This window comes from Tachypleus tridentatus, chromosome 6 (assembly GCF_004210375.1).
Source record: "Tachypleus tridentatus isolate NWPU-2018 chromosome 6, ASM421037v1, whole genome shotgun sequence".
In the NCBI taxonomy this organism is placed as follows: Eukaryota; Metazoa; Arthropoda; class Merostomata; order Xiphosura; family Limulidae; genus Tachypleus; species Tachypleus tridentatus.
The window spans coordinates 128,005,974-128,025,876 of record NC_134830.1 but is presented as its reverse complement, the minus strand read 5'-3'; the positions used below and the strand labels follow the sequence as shown (position 1 = coordinate 128,025,876).

Here is a 19,903-nt window from a genome sequence, read left to right as displayed (position 1 = left end):
TAGTATTGAAGAATACTGTTGGGACAACAGAACATTTTTATTGTTCTTTCAATTTTATGGGTAGAATTTTCCATGGCATATATGTAATTTTGATTAGATAATGTTGGTTAAGAAAATAACAAAAGTCATTTCGTTCTAATTATGTCTTATCTCTTGTTGTGGGTCAAACCTACAGTATCATGTGTGTCCTATCGCTGAAAAAATTTCTGCAAAAATAGACTTTGAAATTTTCCATTATTAGGTCAGACGATACCTCGAAGTTATTACTACCAATGATGCTTTGAATGGAATGACCAACAATAACGTTGATAAAATATGCAATACAATAGAATTATGATTTCGTGTATAAAATGTCATGTTTTCACACTCTGGAATGTATTCTTTTTGACATAACTATCTAGAAGGTTTAATAAAAATGTTGTCCTACATAAATGTATCACTAATGTTTCAATATTTAACTTATCCTTCTTTGTTGGTAACTAACAATATTTATTCTCAAATTTATTTTAAGGCTACATACACAACTGTATATGAGGTTTATCATTAATTTAATTACTTTGGTGTTAAACATTACATCAGAGACAAAGATTATGGTTCGAAAATGTCAATATATACTGTCTATCCGTACTTTTGTCGACAGTGACTAAAGACTTATGCTACAGAATTATTTGATCAATACATATATATATATATACACACATATAAAAGGCGCATAACAAACTATTCTGAAATTATATTTTATTCCAATATTTTCCTTTTATAAGCAGGTACACAGACTTCATAATATGTCTGTATCTTTTAATTACCTGTATATGTCAAGAATCACTTGATAGAATAAGCTTTCACTTGTAACTGGTTCTGTTGAATGTTTGAACTCTGGCTCTAATTTGTGAAATCAAAAACCAACGCATACTGTGCGAACCACGTGAGGGTGGGAGGTGTGGAAGTATGTAACCATTTTTAACCAAAAACTCTTCCTCTTCACCACAAAAGTTTATTCTATGTAGTGTTACTTACGCTAGCAAATACGATTTCAAATAGCCGGAAATTTTAATTAAAAATTAATTAAATGTCAATATCTATAAAATTTACGATACTTTCCATCCAAACTGATACACACAATTTTCTTTCTTACTACATCTTAATATACAAACAACCATACAATTTATAATAACAGTTATTACAAATAGTTATTAGAGATGATAACTTAAACACAAAAGTTTTACAAACTTACTAATAATACTGACTCTTCTATCTGGTCTGAAACTTAATATTTTAACGACGATTCACAAAAAGCGAGTTAAATTTAATTCATGTGAAAAATTATTCAAATTTAGAAATAATATAAAGTCCTCTATCCAGTATAGTTGGGTTAAAGCGTGCGACTCGTAATCTGAGGATCGCGAGTTCGCATTCTCGTCGCAAAATGCTCGCCTTTTCAGGCGTGGGGGCATTATAATGCGTTTTGTTTTTGTAAACTTTGCACAAAGCTACTCGAGGGCTATCTCTGCTAGCCGTCCCTAATTTAGTAGTGTAAGACTGGAGGGAAAGCAGCTTGTCATCGCCACCCATTGGTGAAAGGGTGAGCATGTTAGGTGCGACCGGGATTCGAACCCGCGACCCTCAGATTACGAGTCGAACGCCTTAACCCACTTGGCCATGCCAGGCCGTTATAATGTGATGGTCAACCCCTTATTCGTTGGTAAAAGACTAGCCCAACAGTTGGCGGTGGGTGGTGATGACTAGCTGCCTTCCCTCTAGTCTTATACTGCTAAATTAGGGACGGCTAACGCAAATAGCCCTCGTGTAGCTTTGCGCGAAATTCTAAAACAAACAAGTATATTTTCAGACATTTTACTGCGATCTAGTTTATTAATTTAGCGCAACTTACTGCACATGTAGAGGAGCATTAAAACTGCTAACTACTCGGCTATCTAGTTGTGAAATCCATTCGGAATGTCACTGCTACGAATTCTATGTATTAATCGAATTTTGAATGCTTCAATCTTTAAATCTTTCGCAAGGGAAAACATTTCCTTGTAGTTGTAAAACTTACGACTCTGAACTGATTTGAGGAATCTCTTTTGCAGTCATAGCTTATTTACAGAGATAGACATATTTCTTGTAGCTGTTCTTTTTCTATCATTACTACACAAAATTCACTAATGAATTGCCTTGCATAAGCAGCAACCGCAGGTAATAATATTTGTTAATGTGTGTGCGTGCGTGTTTTTTTTTATAGCAAAGCCACATCGGGCTATCTGCTAAGTCCACCGAGGGGAATTGAACCATTGATTATAGCGTTGCGAATCCGTAAACTTCCCGCTGTACCAGCAGGGGTACTGACCTTTTGCACTCGTTAAAGTCGACTGCACTGTTGTAGAACTTCTTACTTTTTCACCCTGTTTTCTTTTGCTCGAGTTATTAGGTTGACACATTCTAAATGACTATGTCAGTGTATGTGTATTCTAAACATATTTTAGCATTGAAGAACAGTCAAAAATATTTTAAACATTTTTATTCCCCAGAAACATAAAAAGTGGTAAAGGAATGATGATAATAAAATAAGTAATTATTCTAACCTGTATAAAAGATTGTGTGCGTTGCTTTATGTCACATTTGATTTCTCAAAATAATAGGAGTTATAGAAGTCAAGTTTATTTATCCACACAGAATAGTTCATCTAATGTCTGCCTATTACGATTTTAGGGATAGGGGTTCATGGGAATCATAAAACCTTGTAAGTGTAATGAATGCTGGTATGCTTTAAATAAATTAATAAATACGCCTGAAGTAAAGTCATAATGTGAGATAACCTATCCTAGAGTCAAATGTATAAGATTTACCATGCAAGTAAAAATATCGATTCAGTTTTAGAAATTAAATGATTTCTGAATTTGATCAACGGAGACTCTAGATTAAGAAATTAACAGATATATACTTTTCAGTTTTATGTGTTTGTACATTTCATTTTGTAATATTAGTATATAAACTGCCCCCCTCCCGCTAGTACAGCTGTAAGCCTACGAATTTGCAACGCTAAAATCGGGGATTCGATTCTCCTCGGTGGGCTCAGCAGATAGCCCGATGTGGCTTTGCTATAAGAAAACACGCACACACTTTTTTTGCTAAGCAACATGACATAAAAACAACTGTGAGAACGCATTGTTATCAAAACACACTTTCTTGTATTAGAAGTCGTTATATTAGAAACCACTTTTTTCTTTGTGACTTTTGTTTTTGCCGTCTTGCCTCATTAAAAAGATGCGCACGCGCAAGTGCGTGATAAGATAGGTGACGATACTCAAGTGCACACCTTCAGGTTTTAGGTATTTTACTCCTGGAGTTATGGGGGTTACAGAGACACGTCCTTTTGTTATTATAGATTTGTGGGATTTGGAATACCTCTTAAATATTTTAAGAATTTCTAGTTTTGATAGAGGGATTTGCACATATGAATAACAAAGTTAGAAAACTACATTTTAGCTAATCATAAAAGAATCTTTATTTCAACCGACGTTTCGCCTTGCGGTTTCTTCAGGGCTAGTATACTTTTATGTACTAGTCCTGAAGAAACCACAAAGATGAAATGTCAATTGAAATAAAAATTATCTGGAGTGTGCAGGTCGTATTCAAATCACCACACAACAGTCTAAGTTAATTTGGGCGTGTGAATAATGTTGCAGTATTGACTGCATTTCAAAACTGAAGCTTATGTTTTTAACTATATGTCGTTTTACAATGAGAAAATATTTTCTATGACATCTCATTAGAGAAGAGAATAAAAAAATGTAAAGATATAATACTATCATAATTGCAAATTCAAAACAAGAATCTACATTTTTAAAGTAGACAAACTTATTTTCGTTAATTCCAGCTCTTTGCTGTCGCATTTAGATCACAGAAAACTGCGCATGCGTTTATTCATACACAATCTTCTGCTTGTTGCGGGAGTTAGCGGGTTGATCTCAAATTCAGGAAAAAGCAATTGTGAAGGAGGCAAGATCAGGAGGAATGTATAAATAAGAATCATTAGTGATTAGTATGGTATTCTAACTATTAACAAGAATTCTACCAAACCTTTCTTTCATTTGGACTTAGGTGGGTGTGCAGTTAACTAGTTATAACAATAATCCTTACACCTTTTTTTTTTTTTCTTTGGATATGGACATCATATCAGTGCAGGCTGATTTTACCTCAGTCTGAAAGTGAAACTGAAAGACTATAGTTGCTTAGTAAATTGCAGTTAAAAACCAGGGTTTATATTTCAATCTTCTTTTCATGAGTGACCTAAATTTTTACTTGCTGTTAACAATTTATTGGTGTGAGAGATAGGTTGAATAATTAAATAAGAACAGGTTAAAGCATTAGTAATACGGCCCGGAATGACCAGTTGGTTGGGGCACTTGACTCGTAGTCAGAAGGTCGAATTGCCCTTCTACTAAACATGTTCTCCCTTTCACCATGTAACATTTTAACGTAGAGTCAAGTCTACTATTCATTGGTTAAAGAGTAGCTCAACAATTAGCGAAGGCAGTGATGAGCCCCCCAGTGGCTCAGCGGTATGTCTGCGGACTTACAACACTAAAAACCGGATTTCGATACCCGTGGTGGGCAGAGCACAGATAGCCCATTGTGTAGCTTTGTGCTTAATTTAAAACAACAAAGGTAGTGATGACTAGCTCTCTCCCTTTCAACTTTTCACCTTCAAAATTAGGTACAGTTAGCACAAAGAAACCTCAAGTAGCTTTACGAAAAATTCAGCATAAACGATTAGTAACACTAATAGTAGAGGGAAGAAATCAAAGGGTTGTTGTAAATGGTATTCAGTCTAACTGTTACTGAATGGGTTACAACAAGTGTCAGTTTTAGGATCTTAGTTTTTCTCGATTTACATGAATGACCAGTACATTATTTGAATTTGACAATAAAGTTTTGGGTATTGCTACTCGCATGAAAAGGATGCAACTACCTCACAAAAGGTGTTGAATTATTTGGTAAGTTTAGTGAATAAATGGCAAAAAGCTTTCAGTTATAATAAATGAAAAATATTGCATATGGAATATCATATTCATAGTATAATTTTAATTGGAATAACCTTACAGTGCTGTGGATGGAAAAAATCTTGTTGTTGTGGTTGATTTGTCCCAAGCCATCCAAACAATGTACTGTGGTGGTGTTAATATGATTTTAGGTTATTTATGCCTATCCAAAGATGGTGGGTGTCAAAAACCAATTTTAGAATAAGTTTTTTTGATATCTCATGAGAGTAATTGATTATTTAAATGTTGGTAAATTGATTAGTCTCAAAAATAAAATTAGTTGTTGATTGTTTGTGTCCTTGACTGTTCGATCTATTCAGTAATCAAAATATTTCCTTATTATATTTTTTAAATTCAAGTTTGTTAAGAGTAATCAGTTAGTCTCAAGACTAAAAAGAATCATCTAATCAAAATGAGGGTTGCTAATTATTTTAAACTATCCAAATAATCAAGTTAAGCACAAAGCTACACAGTGGACTATCTATGCTATGCAGGTATCAAAATCTGACTTTTAGCATTATACATTTTTTTGAACCAACTCATTAGAATGCTCAGTTGAGTGTAGTCAGTTAGTAAATTTCACTAATTGCTCAACTCTTCTCAGAAAGTTTTATTTAAAGTATGTGTTTCTAATTAAAATTAATTATGAATATAGTAATAGTCACACTTGTTTACAAAAAAAAAAAAAATTATGAACATGGATAGTGAAGTTTATGTTGATCTCAAGGAATACATAATATATGTATTCTTAATGTTACAGAAAATAACTCTTGAATATAATGTTTCAGTAATAAAAGCAACTTATACCCATTTACATTCTACCAGATTTCATAAAGTTGAATAATAGTTGGTTTAATTATAAAAAAAAAATAATTAATAAGCCAAAAGGAAGAATATGTGAAATAAACTGAGCACATAAGGTAAAATTGTTAAAATCAGTTAATCAGAATAGGTAATAAAAAAATTCATAAATGGAGCACAAAAAATTATTTGCACTTGAGATATGCCTGGAAATTGATGGTGTCAATCTGACTTGGACTGTGACAAGCGAGAGGTGACATGCTTGTAAAGAATAACTACTTTTGTCCATTTCAGGTTTGTAGATTGCATTCACATAACCTTTTGAACCTGTGAAATGTATATCTGTCATTTTAGTTAATTTATGTGTATATTTTATCTGGATTTTACATTTGGCTACCACAAATTTAAAGCTCTGATGACCTATTTCAGTGAATAATCTGACCCATCCCTACAAAAGCAATGCTTCTGTCTCTCTTTATACCAAAAACCCCTCTTGAAATAAAAATGTATCTCAGAACAGCTGGTATGGGTATTAACACTTTTATTGATAAGCAGAGAACAACATTTCAACCTTCCTAGGTCATATCCATGTTAACCTGAAGATGACCTAGGAAGGTTAAAACATTGTTCTCTGCTTATCAATAAAAGTGTGAACACCCGTCATCCATACCAGCCATTCTGAGATACAGTGCTTCTGTTCGTGTGATATGTATATATCAAAATTCAGAAGTTATATTTTGCCTTTTTTATGTTTTCTAGAAAGTGAAGGAAGAAAGTATATATTTAAGATGATTAAGAACATTTTTTACAGTGTTTCCATTGAACAAAGAGTTTTGTTTTTTAAAATTTTGACACTTCTATACATATAGCTGAAACTTAATAATTCTTGAATACATGGGTATCTAATTATTGGTGAAACTTGTGTAGTTTTATAATAATAGTATAAAAACCCTCCCAGTAATAGTCTATGTATTTTAGTTTTGTCAACAATATAAATTTAATAGAAATTATGCATTTTAACCATGATATATAGATCAAGATTACCCCAGTTGTTGTGTACCATCTGGATGTAACATGTCTGCTTACAACATTAATTCAGAATGTACTTTTTGCACAATTGCAACTGGAAAGGATCCATCAACAGTGATCCTATATCAGGTAGGTGAAAATAGAATTATGTAGAAGCAACATGACTTCATTTGCAAAAGTAGATGAAATTAAAAAACAAATATTTGACAGAAAGAGATACAAATGTGAACTAAATGATACCTTTAAATTTTCTTTGAAGTGAAAGTTTATTATTATTATCATTGGGTTTAGATTTTTGAAAAATGTTAATTATTGTAGTTTTATTTTCGAAATTGATTATGCTACATTAAAATAATTTTGAAGCTTCACCATGTTGCCACATCCTGTTATGTTCTACTTAACAGTTGTAGGTCTTGACAATAGTTATATAACATAGTTTCCATAGAAAAAGTCTTCATTGTAAAGCTGCAATATCCAAAAATACCACTCCTTACTGCAGGCTTTTCATATGACATCTAGTATATGAAGACAACAGTTTCTAAATGTCAATTTCAAGTCCATTTGCACAGGAATCCATAGGTGCTTTGTTCAGTGGCTTAACTAATATATCTACATATGAAATAGCATGTATGTCAAGTTTATTCTTTAGTTATTTGAGATATGCAGTAATTGAATGAATATGTTTAGAAAGTAGGTGCTAGGTTTACATAGGTTTTTAAAAACTTTAAGTTCGTGAATTTTTAAGTAGTCAAGCCATAGTCTTTTAAGTATTATGAAATTGCTGTTTTTGTATCTGGTGCTTGTAGGTACAATATTTCTTAGAATGTGTCTTTTAGATATGTTAGTATTTTTTAATGTTTGTCTTTATATGAATAGGTAACTACTAAATAAATGGAAAAACAAAATAACTTCATGTTTTAGTATTTAATTCTAGGCAAGTTTTAATAGTTTCTTCCCTGTAGAGTGTGCAGATAGAAGTGCAAGAATAAATTAATTTAATTTCATTTATTTATGTATTTAAAGTCAAGAAGCATCAAGAATATACAAAACAAAATGGAAAAACAGGACCAAAAACTGATTTCTTGATGCCATCACCATCAACTGCCAGTTACTACAACAGCTGCATCTTTAGGATTGAGTACATATTGCTGTTGTATCTTAGGCTAAACAGCCTTCTGCATTGGCTGCAGAAATTTGCTGAGCAAGCAGAGTTGTCATAATTCACAGAAGTCGTGAGAAGTGTTCTGTAGTTGTTTTTTTTTAATGAAAGTATAATTGCTAAACAGCTCAATTGTGGGAAAAGACAATTAGCATACCTTGCAACATGTAGGATAGTACCCCACTTCCAGTCAGAATAAGTTTTGCTGTTTGGTAGGAGTTTTAACAGTGTCAAGATACTTGACATATTGCATAAGGATCATCATACATCTGAGCAAATCTATGAGAAATTTGAAATAGTCTATGGTAACTTGTAGCATTAGTCTTGTACAGTTCTTTATTAATGGGCCTCATATTAACTGGAAGCTTTACAACATGTTGCAAAGAAATGTTAAAAAGCAGCAAAGTAAGAATATGTTTAATGTGAGAAAGGGTGATTTGCTTGTACTGCACAATACATGTAGAGGTGGAGATGTAACAACAGATTGGAAAGTATGCATTGGCTGTTAAAGAATATAAACAGCTCATCATGAAGACTTTATAACTGTGACAGGTTTAACAACATTTCTCCTGAATTTCTTTAGTTATAGATGGCTGTTGAAATTCCTGAGTGTGTCCTTCACATCTTAACTAGTGTTGAACAGTATGTTTGTCAAAAATATATATGTAAGAACGACTCGTTTGGGTTGAGAAAATTTTTTGTGTAGAGGAGCGTACAACGTTTCAGCCTTCTTCACTCCTCTACATAAAAAATTTTCTCAACCCAAACAAGGCGTTTTTACGTATATATATTTCTCTACAAGTGGGTTTTATCATCATCACTGAGTAGTATGTCTGTCAGTGCAACAAAATCTAGGTGAATTACAAAGCTGAATCACAAATTGTTAAAGCATATCAAGACAGTTATAAAAGATGTTTCAGAGCTTTAAAATGTTAAAGAAAAAGATAAAGTATCAATAATGATAGTGAGCTATAACTATGCCTTATTATATAATTAATATAAATCGTAAGGTTTTTCATGTTTATAAAGAAAGTTGCAAGTTCTGTTACGTAAATTGTTCATTAAGTACTTTCAATTCTGACACTTTTGTGGTTATGCTACTATATCTGTTAGATATTTCTTTGTTAATAAATAGTGTTGATTGAACACATTAGAGATAATCTTTATGGTTGTATCATGTGAGGGTATTGTAGTTAATTTATAATCTCCACAAAGTGGAATGAAATTTTTTTTTATCTAATCATCACATTATGTCCATATGGCTCCTGACAGAGTGGTGGTGTGCTGAATCCTGTACTGTTACATGTGGGTTGGAGGGTTAACCTTGTTTCTGAATTTTGCTAGATCATAGATATATGGCATGTTTCTTTGGGGTATTCTGAGCTGTTATTGTTTTAGTTCCTATTTCTTTTTTAAATTTATAAAATTATTGTTTCTTTCTTTCTTTGTTAAACTTAATCTTCCTGTGACAATTTTGAGCTTTGTTATGGTTAGTCAACATTTATTCACTAATATTCCATCTCTAAAACATTATAAATACCTTGACATCAGGCCTGGCATGGCCGGGTGGTCAGGGCACTCGACTTGTAATGCAAGAGTTGCAGGTTCAAATCACTGTCATACCAAACATGCCCTTTCAGTTGCTGAATATTTTAATATTCTAATATCATAAAAATTGTGAAAAACACAGAAAAATAAACTATATCACTGCTTGAGGCCTGAAAGAAGGTATCTTTGTATCAAATCCCATATATGTTGGCTGACATATGCAAAAAATGCATGAAAACCCCAAATTGTACTTTCTTTGCTGAAAATCGAGTAAAGTGCAAAAATTCCAAAACTGTCCATATTTCCCTTTGAACCGACTGCACAGAGTATCTTTATACTAAATTCTGTGTAAATTGGTTGGCACAACATTAACTAATTTATAAAAAATCCCTAACATTATAAATTTATTTAACCTTTTTATCCCCACTCAAATGACCAAAAAAGGCATATCTCACATTTAACATGTATATGTGAGGATCTATTAAAATATCTTTGTACCAAATCCCATGTAAATTTATAGAAGTATAGCAGAGTTATTGTCAAAAACCCCTAAAATTATATTTTTTGTGGCATCTAGATCCCATGTAATTACTAAAAATAGACAAGTCCACCACTTTTGTTTGCCAGTATGTATGGCCTGTAGAAATGTGTCTTTGTACCAAATCCCATGTAAGTTGGTCAAAATATAATTAATTTACCCGAATCCCCAAAATTATGTTGTTGTTTTTTTGTAAGCTCTAACCAACCTAGAAACACTCAGAATGGGCAAATTAATTTTTTGTATGTCAGTATGCTGGTGCAAGAAAATTCATTGTACCAGTTTTCATCTTGGTTAGTGTAAATATGACCATGCCTACAAAGTTTCAAGTAAATCTGCCAAAAAAAAAAGGAGTGGTGGTGGTCAGTCAAAGTGTTTGGAAGAAGAAACAATAGACAAATAGTATGTATGTGTGTGTGTGTCTGTCTCTCTGCAGAGTCATAATAAGAAGGCTTAATTGTGGGCTTACTACTATCACCAGCATTTTTTACATAGTTCATCTCAAAGCTAATACACTAGAAACAAAAGTTGGGAGACTCAGGACGTATCACAGTGAAAAATGAAAAGGTAAAATCCCCTTGTTGCCAACCAAAACAGACAATTCATATACCACAGGACTTTTGTGGTGAATTCTGTCTAAATTGGTCAAAACAAGCCTAAGTAATTGTTCAAAACACTAAAATATGTTTGTTTAACCATTTGATCCATCTCATAAAAAAAGAAAAGAAAAATGACAACAAAAACAGGTGTATCCCAGATTTTAGCATGCTTTTGTGGGGAACTTGAAATTATTTTTTTTATGGCATTTTGACACACACCCTTTTTTCTTTCTTTTTTTGATGAGCAAATCCACCAAAGAATCATAACTAAAAATTTGCTGTAATGGTGTGAATGCTGTTTAGTAGCTGGTGAAACATTATAATTAATTATATTTGTCAAAGGCATAATGTTAGGCTTATTATATTTTTTAATATTATGTTCTTTATGTAGTCCCTTAATATTTCAAATATAAAGTTCACTAGTTGAAATATATATATTCTTTTTACCATAATAGGATGAAGACTATGTTGCCTTTGAAGACATTTCTCCAGCTGCTCTGCACCATTATCTTATCATTCCAAAAATCCATATTCAAGATGCAAGATCCTTAACTCCAGAACACATTCCAATGGGTAATTTACATTTCTTTTTGAAACAAAGCTATAAATGCTAAAAATCTAGCTTTAAATGCTGTTAGTTTTTTTAGCTGCTAAACTTGTAGCTTGTATAGACTAATTTAGATACTTATATACTTGAATTTTTTGTTTTAAACGTTTATAGAGGCTGGTTCTCGAGAATAATTTGTAAATTGTTTACTCAGTTTATTACTTCAGAAATAATTGAACTATAAATCACGTATACAAACATTAGTTTTTGTCTATGTAAAATGCAACTTAATGTTTTCATAAATCAATAGACGGAGTCATAATTCATTATTGGTGATTCTTTTTTTTGATTTATAAAACATTTTAAAAGCATTTGTGCTGAAACGTTATTTATTTAGATACTTTTCTTTAGCTCTCCCATACTGTGCATTTGCACCACCATAATCGATAAATTGCAGGGTCAGACCATGTAGGAATATTTCTTAAATCACCTGTTTTATTGTGTGATTTTTTGCATGGTCAACTCCATACAGATGTGTCAAGAAAAATTTAAATCTTACATCAAAATATGCATGATTAAAAATTCTAATCAAGGACCAGTTGCATGTGATTACAAAATACACATTTTTATTTGGAATACTGAAGTATGATGAATGACAACAAAGGAAAATTCAAACTATAAAAGCCCAGTGTGGCCAGGTGGTTAAGGCACTCGACTCATAATTCGAAGTGTCTTCTTCATTCAATAGATAGCAGAACTTTATATGTGCAAATGCAAACCTTCACTTGATATTCATGTGCCTTAGATGCTCATCTTGGACTATTTACATATTCATGAACCTGATCACTTGATTAGTCTTGTTTCCTGGATGCAAAAAAAAAGAATTTTGTCAACAAAGTTTCTAAGATAGCTTCATGCAGGCATTCATCATTTACTGCAGTTTAGGTTTTGGAAATAATTCACCAAGATCTGAACTTGGGGAGTAACTGTTTTGAGTACGAAAGCTCAGAGGAAGACTTGGAAGACAGTGATGAAAAAGTAGACCAAGCACACAAAGCAAATTAGAAGCAACCAACAAAATAGGGATAGTTAAAACCATAGGTGGGTGTGGTTTCATTACCATGGGAAAGTCAGCAAAATCGCAGGGAAGAGTCACTGCAGTTTGAGGAAGGATCCAAGGAAGCAGTTCAGAAATTTCACTTCAGCTACAGTCCCCATCTCCACCTGAACTATCAACCAGTTCAGAAGAGGAAGCCCAGTGGCAGTGGAAAACTCTGGAAGAAATGGAGATGTTTGAGCAGGACTGGCTACCCAACTATGTGCATTCCAAACAAACTCTGAAAATTTCATGTTTATATGTTCATTTGCAGCAAAGTTATAAACCTTTTATGTAATGCACCCCTATTCAGTTCTAACAGGCAAAAGGAATGTGGCAATCAGCATTAGTTAAAAATAATAATTTGGCAGTGAAAGGATTAAAAGATAGAACATGCAAACTATGTTAAGCACAAAATGATTGAGGTCAGTCCCACAGACCAAGTCTTTGCTGTAAGACTTAGCATCTTAATCTAATTTCAGTAAGAAACAGAAGTTTACTCTATCTCTTCATAATTAATGTATATATTCTGACATAGCTCTTCTTATTTAGTACTGCCCTCTATTTGCAAATTTGTTAACCTTTACTCCCACATAGCCCTCACTTCATGTTGTTTAACTGATTTATCCATAACAATTGTCATGTGACAAATATTCACTAATAGATGAGTCTCGCACACATGACTTTCTCTGTGCTATTCTACCTAAATATCACTTCTCAATTGGCAGTATTCATGTTAAAACATTTCATTTAGTGTTCTCTTCACATTTAAAATTTTTGTATTGTGTATTTTTTATTTTCCTACATATTTTAAATAGTTATTTGTATCTCATTTCAATGTGGTATTATTTAATTTTCCACCCAGTTACAGAACTTTATTTTTCATGCTTATGTTTCTTTATCAACATAGTTGTGTTTGGTTTTCATTTGCATTATAAGTTCTGAGGTGCAAGTTACTGTATAAGAGACTGTATTCCACCAGCACATTTACTCATGCTTCAGGTGGGAAGAACTCCACTTTGGATTTATTCATTGAGAGATTAATCATTATTTAAACCAACCTTCTTCTCATGATGTTGCCCAACTTTTCTTGAACATGCTGAACCTATTCAGGACAATGAGAATTTGACAGCCTTTTTTCTTGTCTTGAAATTGCTATGTCTTCTTAAGTTTGTATTGTGGGTTTATTAGGATTAATGTGGTTCTTCAGGACATAATTTCCCATTTATGTTCTGTTTTATTTCTTTCCCCAATTTTCTTATCTTCTACTTTCTTTGTTACATGATACTCCATCTTCTCGGTATTTTGTTTCTACAATCTCGTGATACTGGGGTTTATGTTGAGCATTTTGTATCTCAGCTGTCTGATAATGTTGGTATGTCTCACTTTTTGTGTGATTCATATCAGTCTGCTTCAGCCAAACATCAAGCCAATTTTCATTTCCTTGATTCTGTTTGGGAGGGGGTGGACACTGATTATCCTGTTCTTTTGACCCATGCCCAGTTTTCTCACCATCTTACTCTCACATCTGTGTTACTCTAATTTTCTACTATACATCTCCTCTACAAGGCAATTGACGAAGATTTTGAGGGTTTCTCAAGGGATACGTTTACCCATATTACATCCCTGTTGGCACATTCTTTGATTTTTAGATCTTTCTTTACATACATAATTCTTCTGTTGTTAAGATCTTTTGGGGTGAAATGCAGGTTTTTGGCCCATGTTTGTTTGTCATCATCTTATCCAAGGGACTTACAACTGGCCCCTTTTCTCCATCAATTTGTGTTTGGAGATCTTCCAGCAACTTTGGAACTGTAAATGGAATCTGTGAGACAGCAATCAACTCTTTCATCATTTGTTGATCATTTATCTCTCATGGTGCCTCAATCATTCCCTATTTCTATTTATCAACTTTTCCTTTCCCAACCTTTACCTGTTTCTTCCACAAGAGGATCTTCTTCTCATTGTTTTCTTAAATACTGAATGTCTCACTGCCAGTAGTATTGGTGACTACCCAGTAGGCTTCAGTCTGTAATTGACAAATTTATTACAGTTTGTTCATATATGGCAAGACTTCACCAAAGGTGTATGGGTCTTTCAGGTTTTCTCCGAGGAACTTGTCATCTATTCACTCTTCCCTCCTCTGTTGTATCAGATACCTGCTTCCTTTCCATTGTGTCAGGGTACTACTAGATATCAGCATCTGTCTGAGGCAGTATAGGATCTTTGCTATTAAAATTCCATTGGGCCTGTGGTTCACCCATCTCTTTAGTTTTATTCCAGGGTGTTTATCATCCCCAAGAAGACTGGAGACTAGTGGCCTGTGATTGATCTGTCATGCCTCAGTTGCTTTTTGTTAGAACTTTGTTTTACCATGGAGTTGTTTCTTACTCTTAGGTGAGTTCTTTTCTTTAGGTTTATTAACAACTAATGTCAAGTGTCAAATGCTCATTCCAATATTGCAGCAGTGAAGACACTACCTTAAGTTTATCATTTTCACACACTTCCTCTCTCTATCTTTCTCTCTTACTCCATATCTTTTCTCAGGTGCTCAAGGCTTTTGCAAAACTTGTACATGTTTCCACTGTTACATGAATCACTGGCTTCTGTTGACTAACTCCAAATGAGAGTCTTCTCAACACATTCATCTGCTTCTTTTGGAGGAAGTTGGGTTCAGTTGGTTAATCAAGTTGGAGAAATCTTGCCTTGCTCTTACTTAGTATCTTGCCCATTTGGGTGTTTTGTTCACCACTCATCTCAGTCAGGTCAACCTTCTCTTTGACTCTGTTCAGTGGAGCTGACAGTCATCAATGCTGTTATTGCTTGCAAAGTTCTGTCTTTATTGGGATGTTGTCCTCTATTATGACAGTTATTCCCATGGTTGTGCTCATATGAGATCTCTTCAAGGGATTCTGTACAACCAAGAGAACCTTGCACAGATTCCTTGGCTAGTCCTCTTATTAACTTCTGGATAATTTGCTTTGGTGATTGGATAAGTTCACACTTCAAGGAGGATCTTGCTTCCTCCCACTTGTCCAGATTTACATATTTTCATGGATCCTTCATCACCATTGAAACAGAATGCCAAAATATCATATATTATTTTAAACAGAATGATTACAGCTCATTCTTCATGTAAAAACTCCCTGAAGAAAACCATAACAGAAAGAAAAGATCAGGAAAACACTACCACTACTACCATTTACCTCCCCTATCTGTAAAAGTTTGAGTGAGAATCTCTGGTGTATTTACAAGAAATTTAACATAAGAATCATGTAGAAATCCTACAAGACATTAAGATCTATTCTGGTGAAAAACGAAGAAAAACCTATCAATGAGAAACAATATTTTTTAAGAAATTTCATGTTTCTGCAAGAAGACTTGGAAAAGAACATAGAGACAGTACAAAACTTATGAAAACATAAAATTCAGTCATTGCAGGACACATTGTTAATTAGACACAAAATAATTGGGGAAAAAAACTAGAATCCTCAACACAAAACATTTTGAAAGACAAGAAAAAGTAAAGAATCATTTTACATTAACACGATTAAACTTCCATTAAACAGAGATTCTGGATTAGAGGTTAGTAAGCTGTGTCTGCTATTACTTGAATCTAAAGAAAATATCTCTACCAATCAGAAAAATGGGGTGAATCAACCAATCATATCATGCTCTTCACAATCCATTAGAATACTATGAAGACTGATTACATCATACATACACACTAACCTGAAGACAAAAAGCAAAAGACATTCCAAATGTCATCCTCTATGCTTATTTTTTCACAGCAGGAAGTTGCTATCCATTCAGCTAAGTTTTATCATGAATACTCTGCCTAAACAATTTATCAAACAAGTATTCACATATATGCATGTCATTTTCTGAGTCCTTTCAGCTTCTTCATGGACCTTTTAGGCTATGGCCCTTCCAGATTGGGAAGTCAACATCTTGCTTTGCTACCTTACTTTATCATTGTTTGAACCTTTGTCGTCTTGTTCCATGTTTTATTGATCCCTTAAGGTATATTTTCTTTTCTTTTTAGTCTCCCTTGTTGTCGATTCCTGTACGTGGTAAGGGGATCTCCCAGAGAAGGTTCTGTTCTTTCAGTTTACCTCCTTTGGGATCTAAACATCCACCCACGTTTGCCATGCATAGTGACCCATGAAGGGGAGGAGAGGATCCTGCTGGTTCAGGGATCAACCCTGATGCACCACTTTGTCCTTGTATTTCTGTAGACAGGCAGCCTTGGGGTGGCCCCCAAGGTGAATCGGCTGGTCCACTTGGGCTAGGGTCAACCAAGTATCATTATTGGTTGTACTCAGCAGGTGTTGTGGACATTGTGCCTGATGCTGGTGTTTGGGTATTGTGATCATGAAACCTTGGCGTTGCTGCAGTGTCCTTGTTTGGCACTGTAGTGCATCCCCTTTTAGAGTTCCATGGTGGGTGGGGTCAGTGGGCACTGAAATATTTCTTTATTATGGACCCCCCCAAATAACAATTTAAATAAACTAATGAACAAATAGTCTATTGGTAAACAACCATATTTAGAAGATTCTAAGCAGCTATCTTCAACCTGTGTAACACCTGTACCTTATTTTCTTATACTACATTCTCTTTCAGACAAACCTTTAGGGCAAATGTCTCCCTTTGTTTTTTTATTCAGAGGGGACAAGAGGGACTTGCTGGCTTTCCTAAGTCAGTCAAAAAGCTTTGCTCTGGTGACATTGGTGGAAACATCCACTGCTAAACACAGTGAACTCCTCTTGCATTCTAAGGCAATTGGGCATATACCCATTGAGGTTACTACCCATGCTACTTTGAATTCATCACAAGGAGTTATTGTTGAGAAGGATTTGAAGAACATCCTTGAGTCAGAGATTCTCGCTGGTTTCTCCACCCAAGGAGTTTCTGCAGTGAGGCATGTCTCCATTTGCAAAGACAGAATTATGATGGTGACCAATGTCCTCATTCTGGCATTTACATCATTACGTCTACCTGCCACCATTAAGGTAGGTTATCTTAATTGCAGGGTATGACCATACATTACAAGCCCTCTCAGTTGTTTCAGGTGTCAGTGATTCAAACACTTGAAGACATAATGTCATAGTTCCTTGACGTGTGCTCGTGGTGACAAGGACCACAATGCCTGTGAGTGTGAAATGGACCCTCATTGCATCAGTTGCAATGGGTCTCACCCATTCTACTTTTGTTTTTGCCCTAAGTGGTTGGAAGGAAGAGATACAGCATTTGAAAACGATTCAAAATGTTACTTACCCTGAGGCTTGAAAGTTACTGCTCACCACTGCACCTCGGACATATGCTTGTATTATGCAGGCAGCTGCTCAATGTATTCCTAAAACCTTGACACATTTTCCATGATATCCTTGTCTATGGTAGAATCCTGCCTGCACCATGGCATGGAAAACTCAAAAACGGGCCTGGGATACCTTTTGTAGGTATCACACACTCTCGAACCACATCGCTTTTCAGCAGGCCTGTGCACATGCCCAGCAACTAAGACACCAAAGCCAGAAGGAATCTTGTGATTAAATTCACAACTATAATCTCTTCTACCACTAGTTCCAAAGTCATATGGAGCAAAATTTGAAAGGTCAGTGGGCAGTATCACTCTGTCCCCCTTTTGATATTGCTCTCTGATGGCCAGGAAGTAGCTGATACCCGGAGCAGTGCTGATACTCTCTGTAAAAGCTTTTGCTGGATATCTAGCATTTCTGCTTCTTAGCCATCAAGATTAGGGCAGAACAGTCACCTCTTTCCTTTTGGGCTGATCAACTTTGTGACTATAATTGCCCCTTTACACTGGTGGAACTCAAATTGGCCCTTCATCGATTGGATCAGATGATATACACTATGAGATGCTATGCCACCTATCTCCTGCTCCTCTTGTTATTCTCCTAGTTGTTTTTAACTAGATCTGGCAGGAAAATGTTTTTCCAGATGCATGGTGCCAGGCTATTTTCCTACCTTTCTCTAAGTCTGAGAAGAATCCCAAGATTCCTTCAAACTACCATCCAGTTGCTTTGGCAAGCTGTTTCTGTAAGACCTTAGAGAGGATGATTAATGCTCATCTTGTTTGGTTCCTCAAATCAAACAACCAAATCTCACCCACCCAGTGTAGGTTCAGATGACTGCAATCCACCATAGACCACCTGATTCAACTTGCAATGTCAATCAGAGAAACCTTTTTCAAATGACGACATCTTCTATCAATATTCTTTGACCTTGAGAAGACTTGTGAAACTACATAAACGTGTGGCATTTTGTAAACCCTCCACTTTTATTGGTGATGTGACCATTTACCTATTTTCATTTAAAAATTTTTAATGGGTAGGTGAATCCAAATTCAGGTGGGTTTGACACTTTCCCGTTCTTTCCTGCAGGAACTTGGTGTCCCTTAGGGCTGTGTTTAGAGTGTCACACTTTTAAGTGTAAAGATTAATGCCATCACTGAGCAACTCCCTTTTACCGTTGCAAACAGGCTCTGTTTTGATGACTTCCACATCTCGTTAGTCATCAAACATGAGGTGTGTTGAGTGGCACCTACAGACTGCCCTCAGTCATTTAATGAAGTGGACCACAGCAAATGGTTTTAACTTTTCTCTCTTTAAACTGTTTGCATGCACTTTTGCTGCCAGTGGGGTTTTCACCAAATCCTGAGCTTTGTATAGGTGAATTTGTGCTTCCCATGGTCCCTAAGACAAAGTTTCTTGGGCTTATCTTTTACCATAAGCTAACCTTTTATACCACACATCAAGCAGCTACGAGTCAAATGTACAATAGCAATGAATATTCTCTGTGTCCTCTTCCACCATTTGGGGAGTGGATCAGTGTACTGTGCTAAAGATATATTGTGCTTTTATTCAATCAAAACTAGACTATGGATCTTTGGTCTATGGCTCTGCCAGAATCTTGGCTTTGGAGATGCTGGACCCTGTTTGTCATCAGGGACTTTGGCTCTGCTCTGGTGCTTTCTGTACTTCCCCAGTCCAGAGCTTGAACACAGTCTCATGAACCTTATCTACACCTCTGCTGTTTCCAACTGTCTTTATTGTATACTTTGAAACTTCGATCCTTACCACAGCATCCCACCTGGGGTTGTGTTTTCCTTCCTTAGTGGGACATGTTTTTCAGAACAGACAATTTGCCATTGTTCCTTTTGGCCTCCATATCCAGGTGCAGTTGGATGAATTGGTTTGTCCTTGGATGACTTTGCTGTATTCACTGGTCAGCCCATCCCACCATGGCTTATTGCTATCCCCAAATGTAAACTTTCTTTAAGTCATCTGATGAAAGCAGATACTTCCAATTGAAAGTACCATCTTTTATTTGCTGAACATCTTTTGAACCATCCTTCCATTTCCATTTATTCGGATGGTTAGATATCAGGTAACTCTGTGGGCACTGTCATGGTTTGTTGTGGTTCATTGGTTGCACACAGAATCCTTTCTGGGGTTTCTGTGTTCCCTGCCAAACTGTATGCCATTTCTCTTGCCCTGGATCATATAGAAGCTAAGCAGTAC

The 19,903-nt window shown here is 35.0% G+C and overlaps 1 protein-coding gene across 13 annotated transcripts in view; it reads left to right on the top strand.

The window, feature by feature from the left end:
* The first annotated feature begins 3,910 nt into the window (after nt 1-3,910).
* Nucleotides 3,911-19,903, top strand: part of LOC143253625 (adenosine 5'-monophosphoramidase HINT3-like) — a 39,554-nt gene continuing 23,561 nt past the window's right edge. For 8 of the 13 annotated variants that reach the window (XM_076507780.1, XM_076507775.1, XM_076507774.1 and 5 more), the window contains exons 1-3: nt 3,911-4,101; nt 6,877-7,001; nt 11,172-11,289. In XM_076507780.1, the coding sequence (XP_076363895.1) occupies nt 6,918-7,001; nt 11,172-11,289 (202 nt within the window). In that variant the 5' untranslated portion in view covers nt 3,911-4,101; nt 6,877-6,917. The other 5 variants (XM_076507776.1, XM_076507778.1, XM_076507777.1 and 2 more) reach the window with 3 other exon arrangements.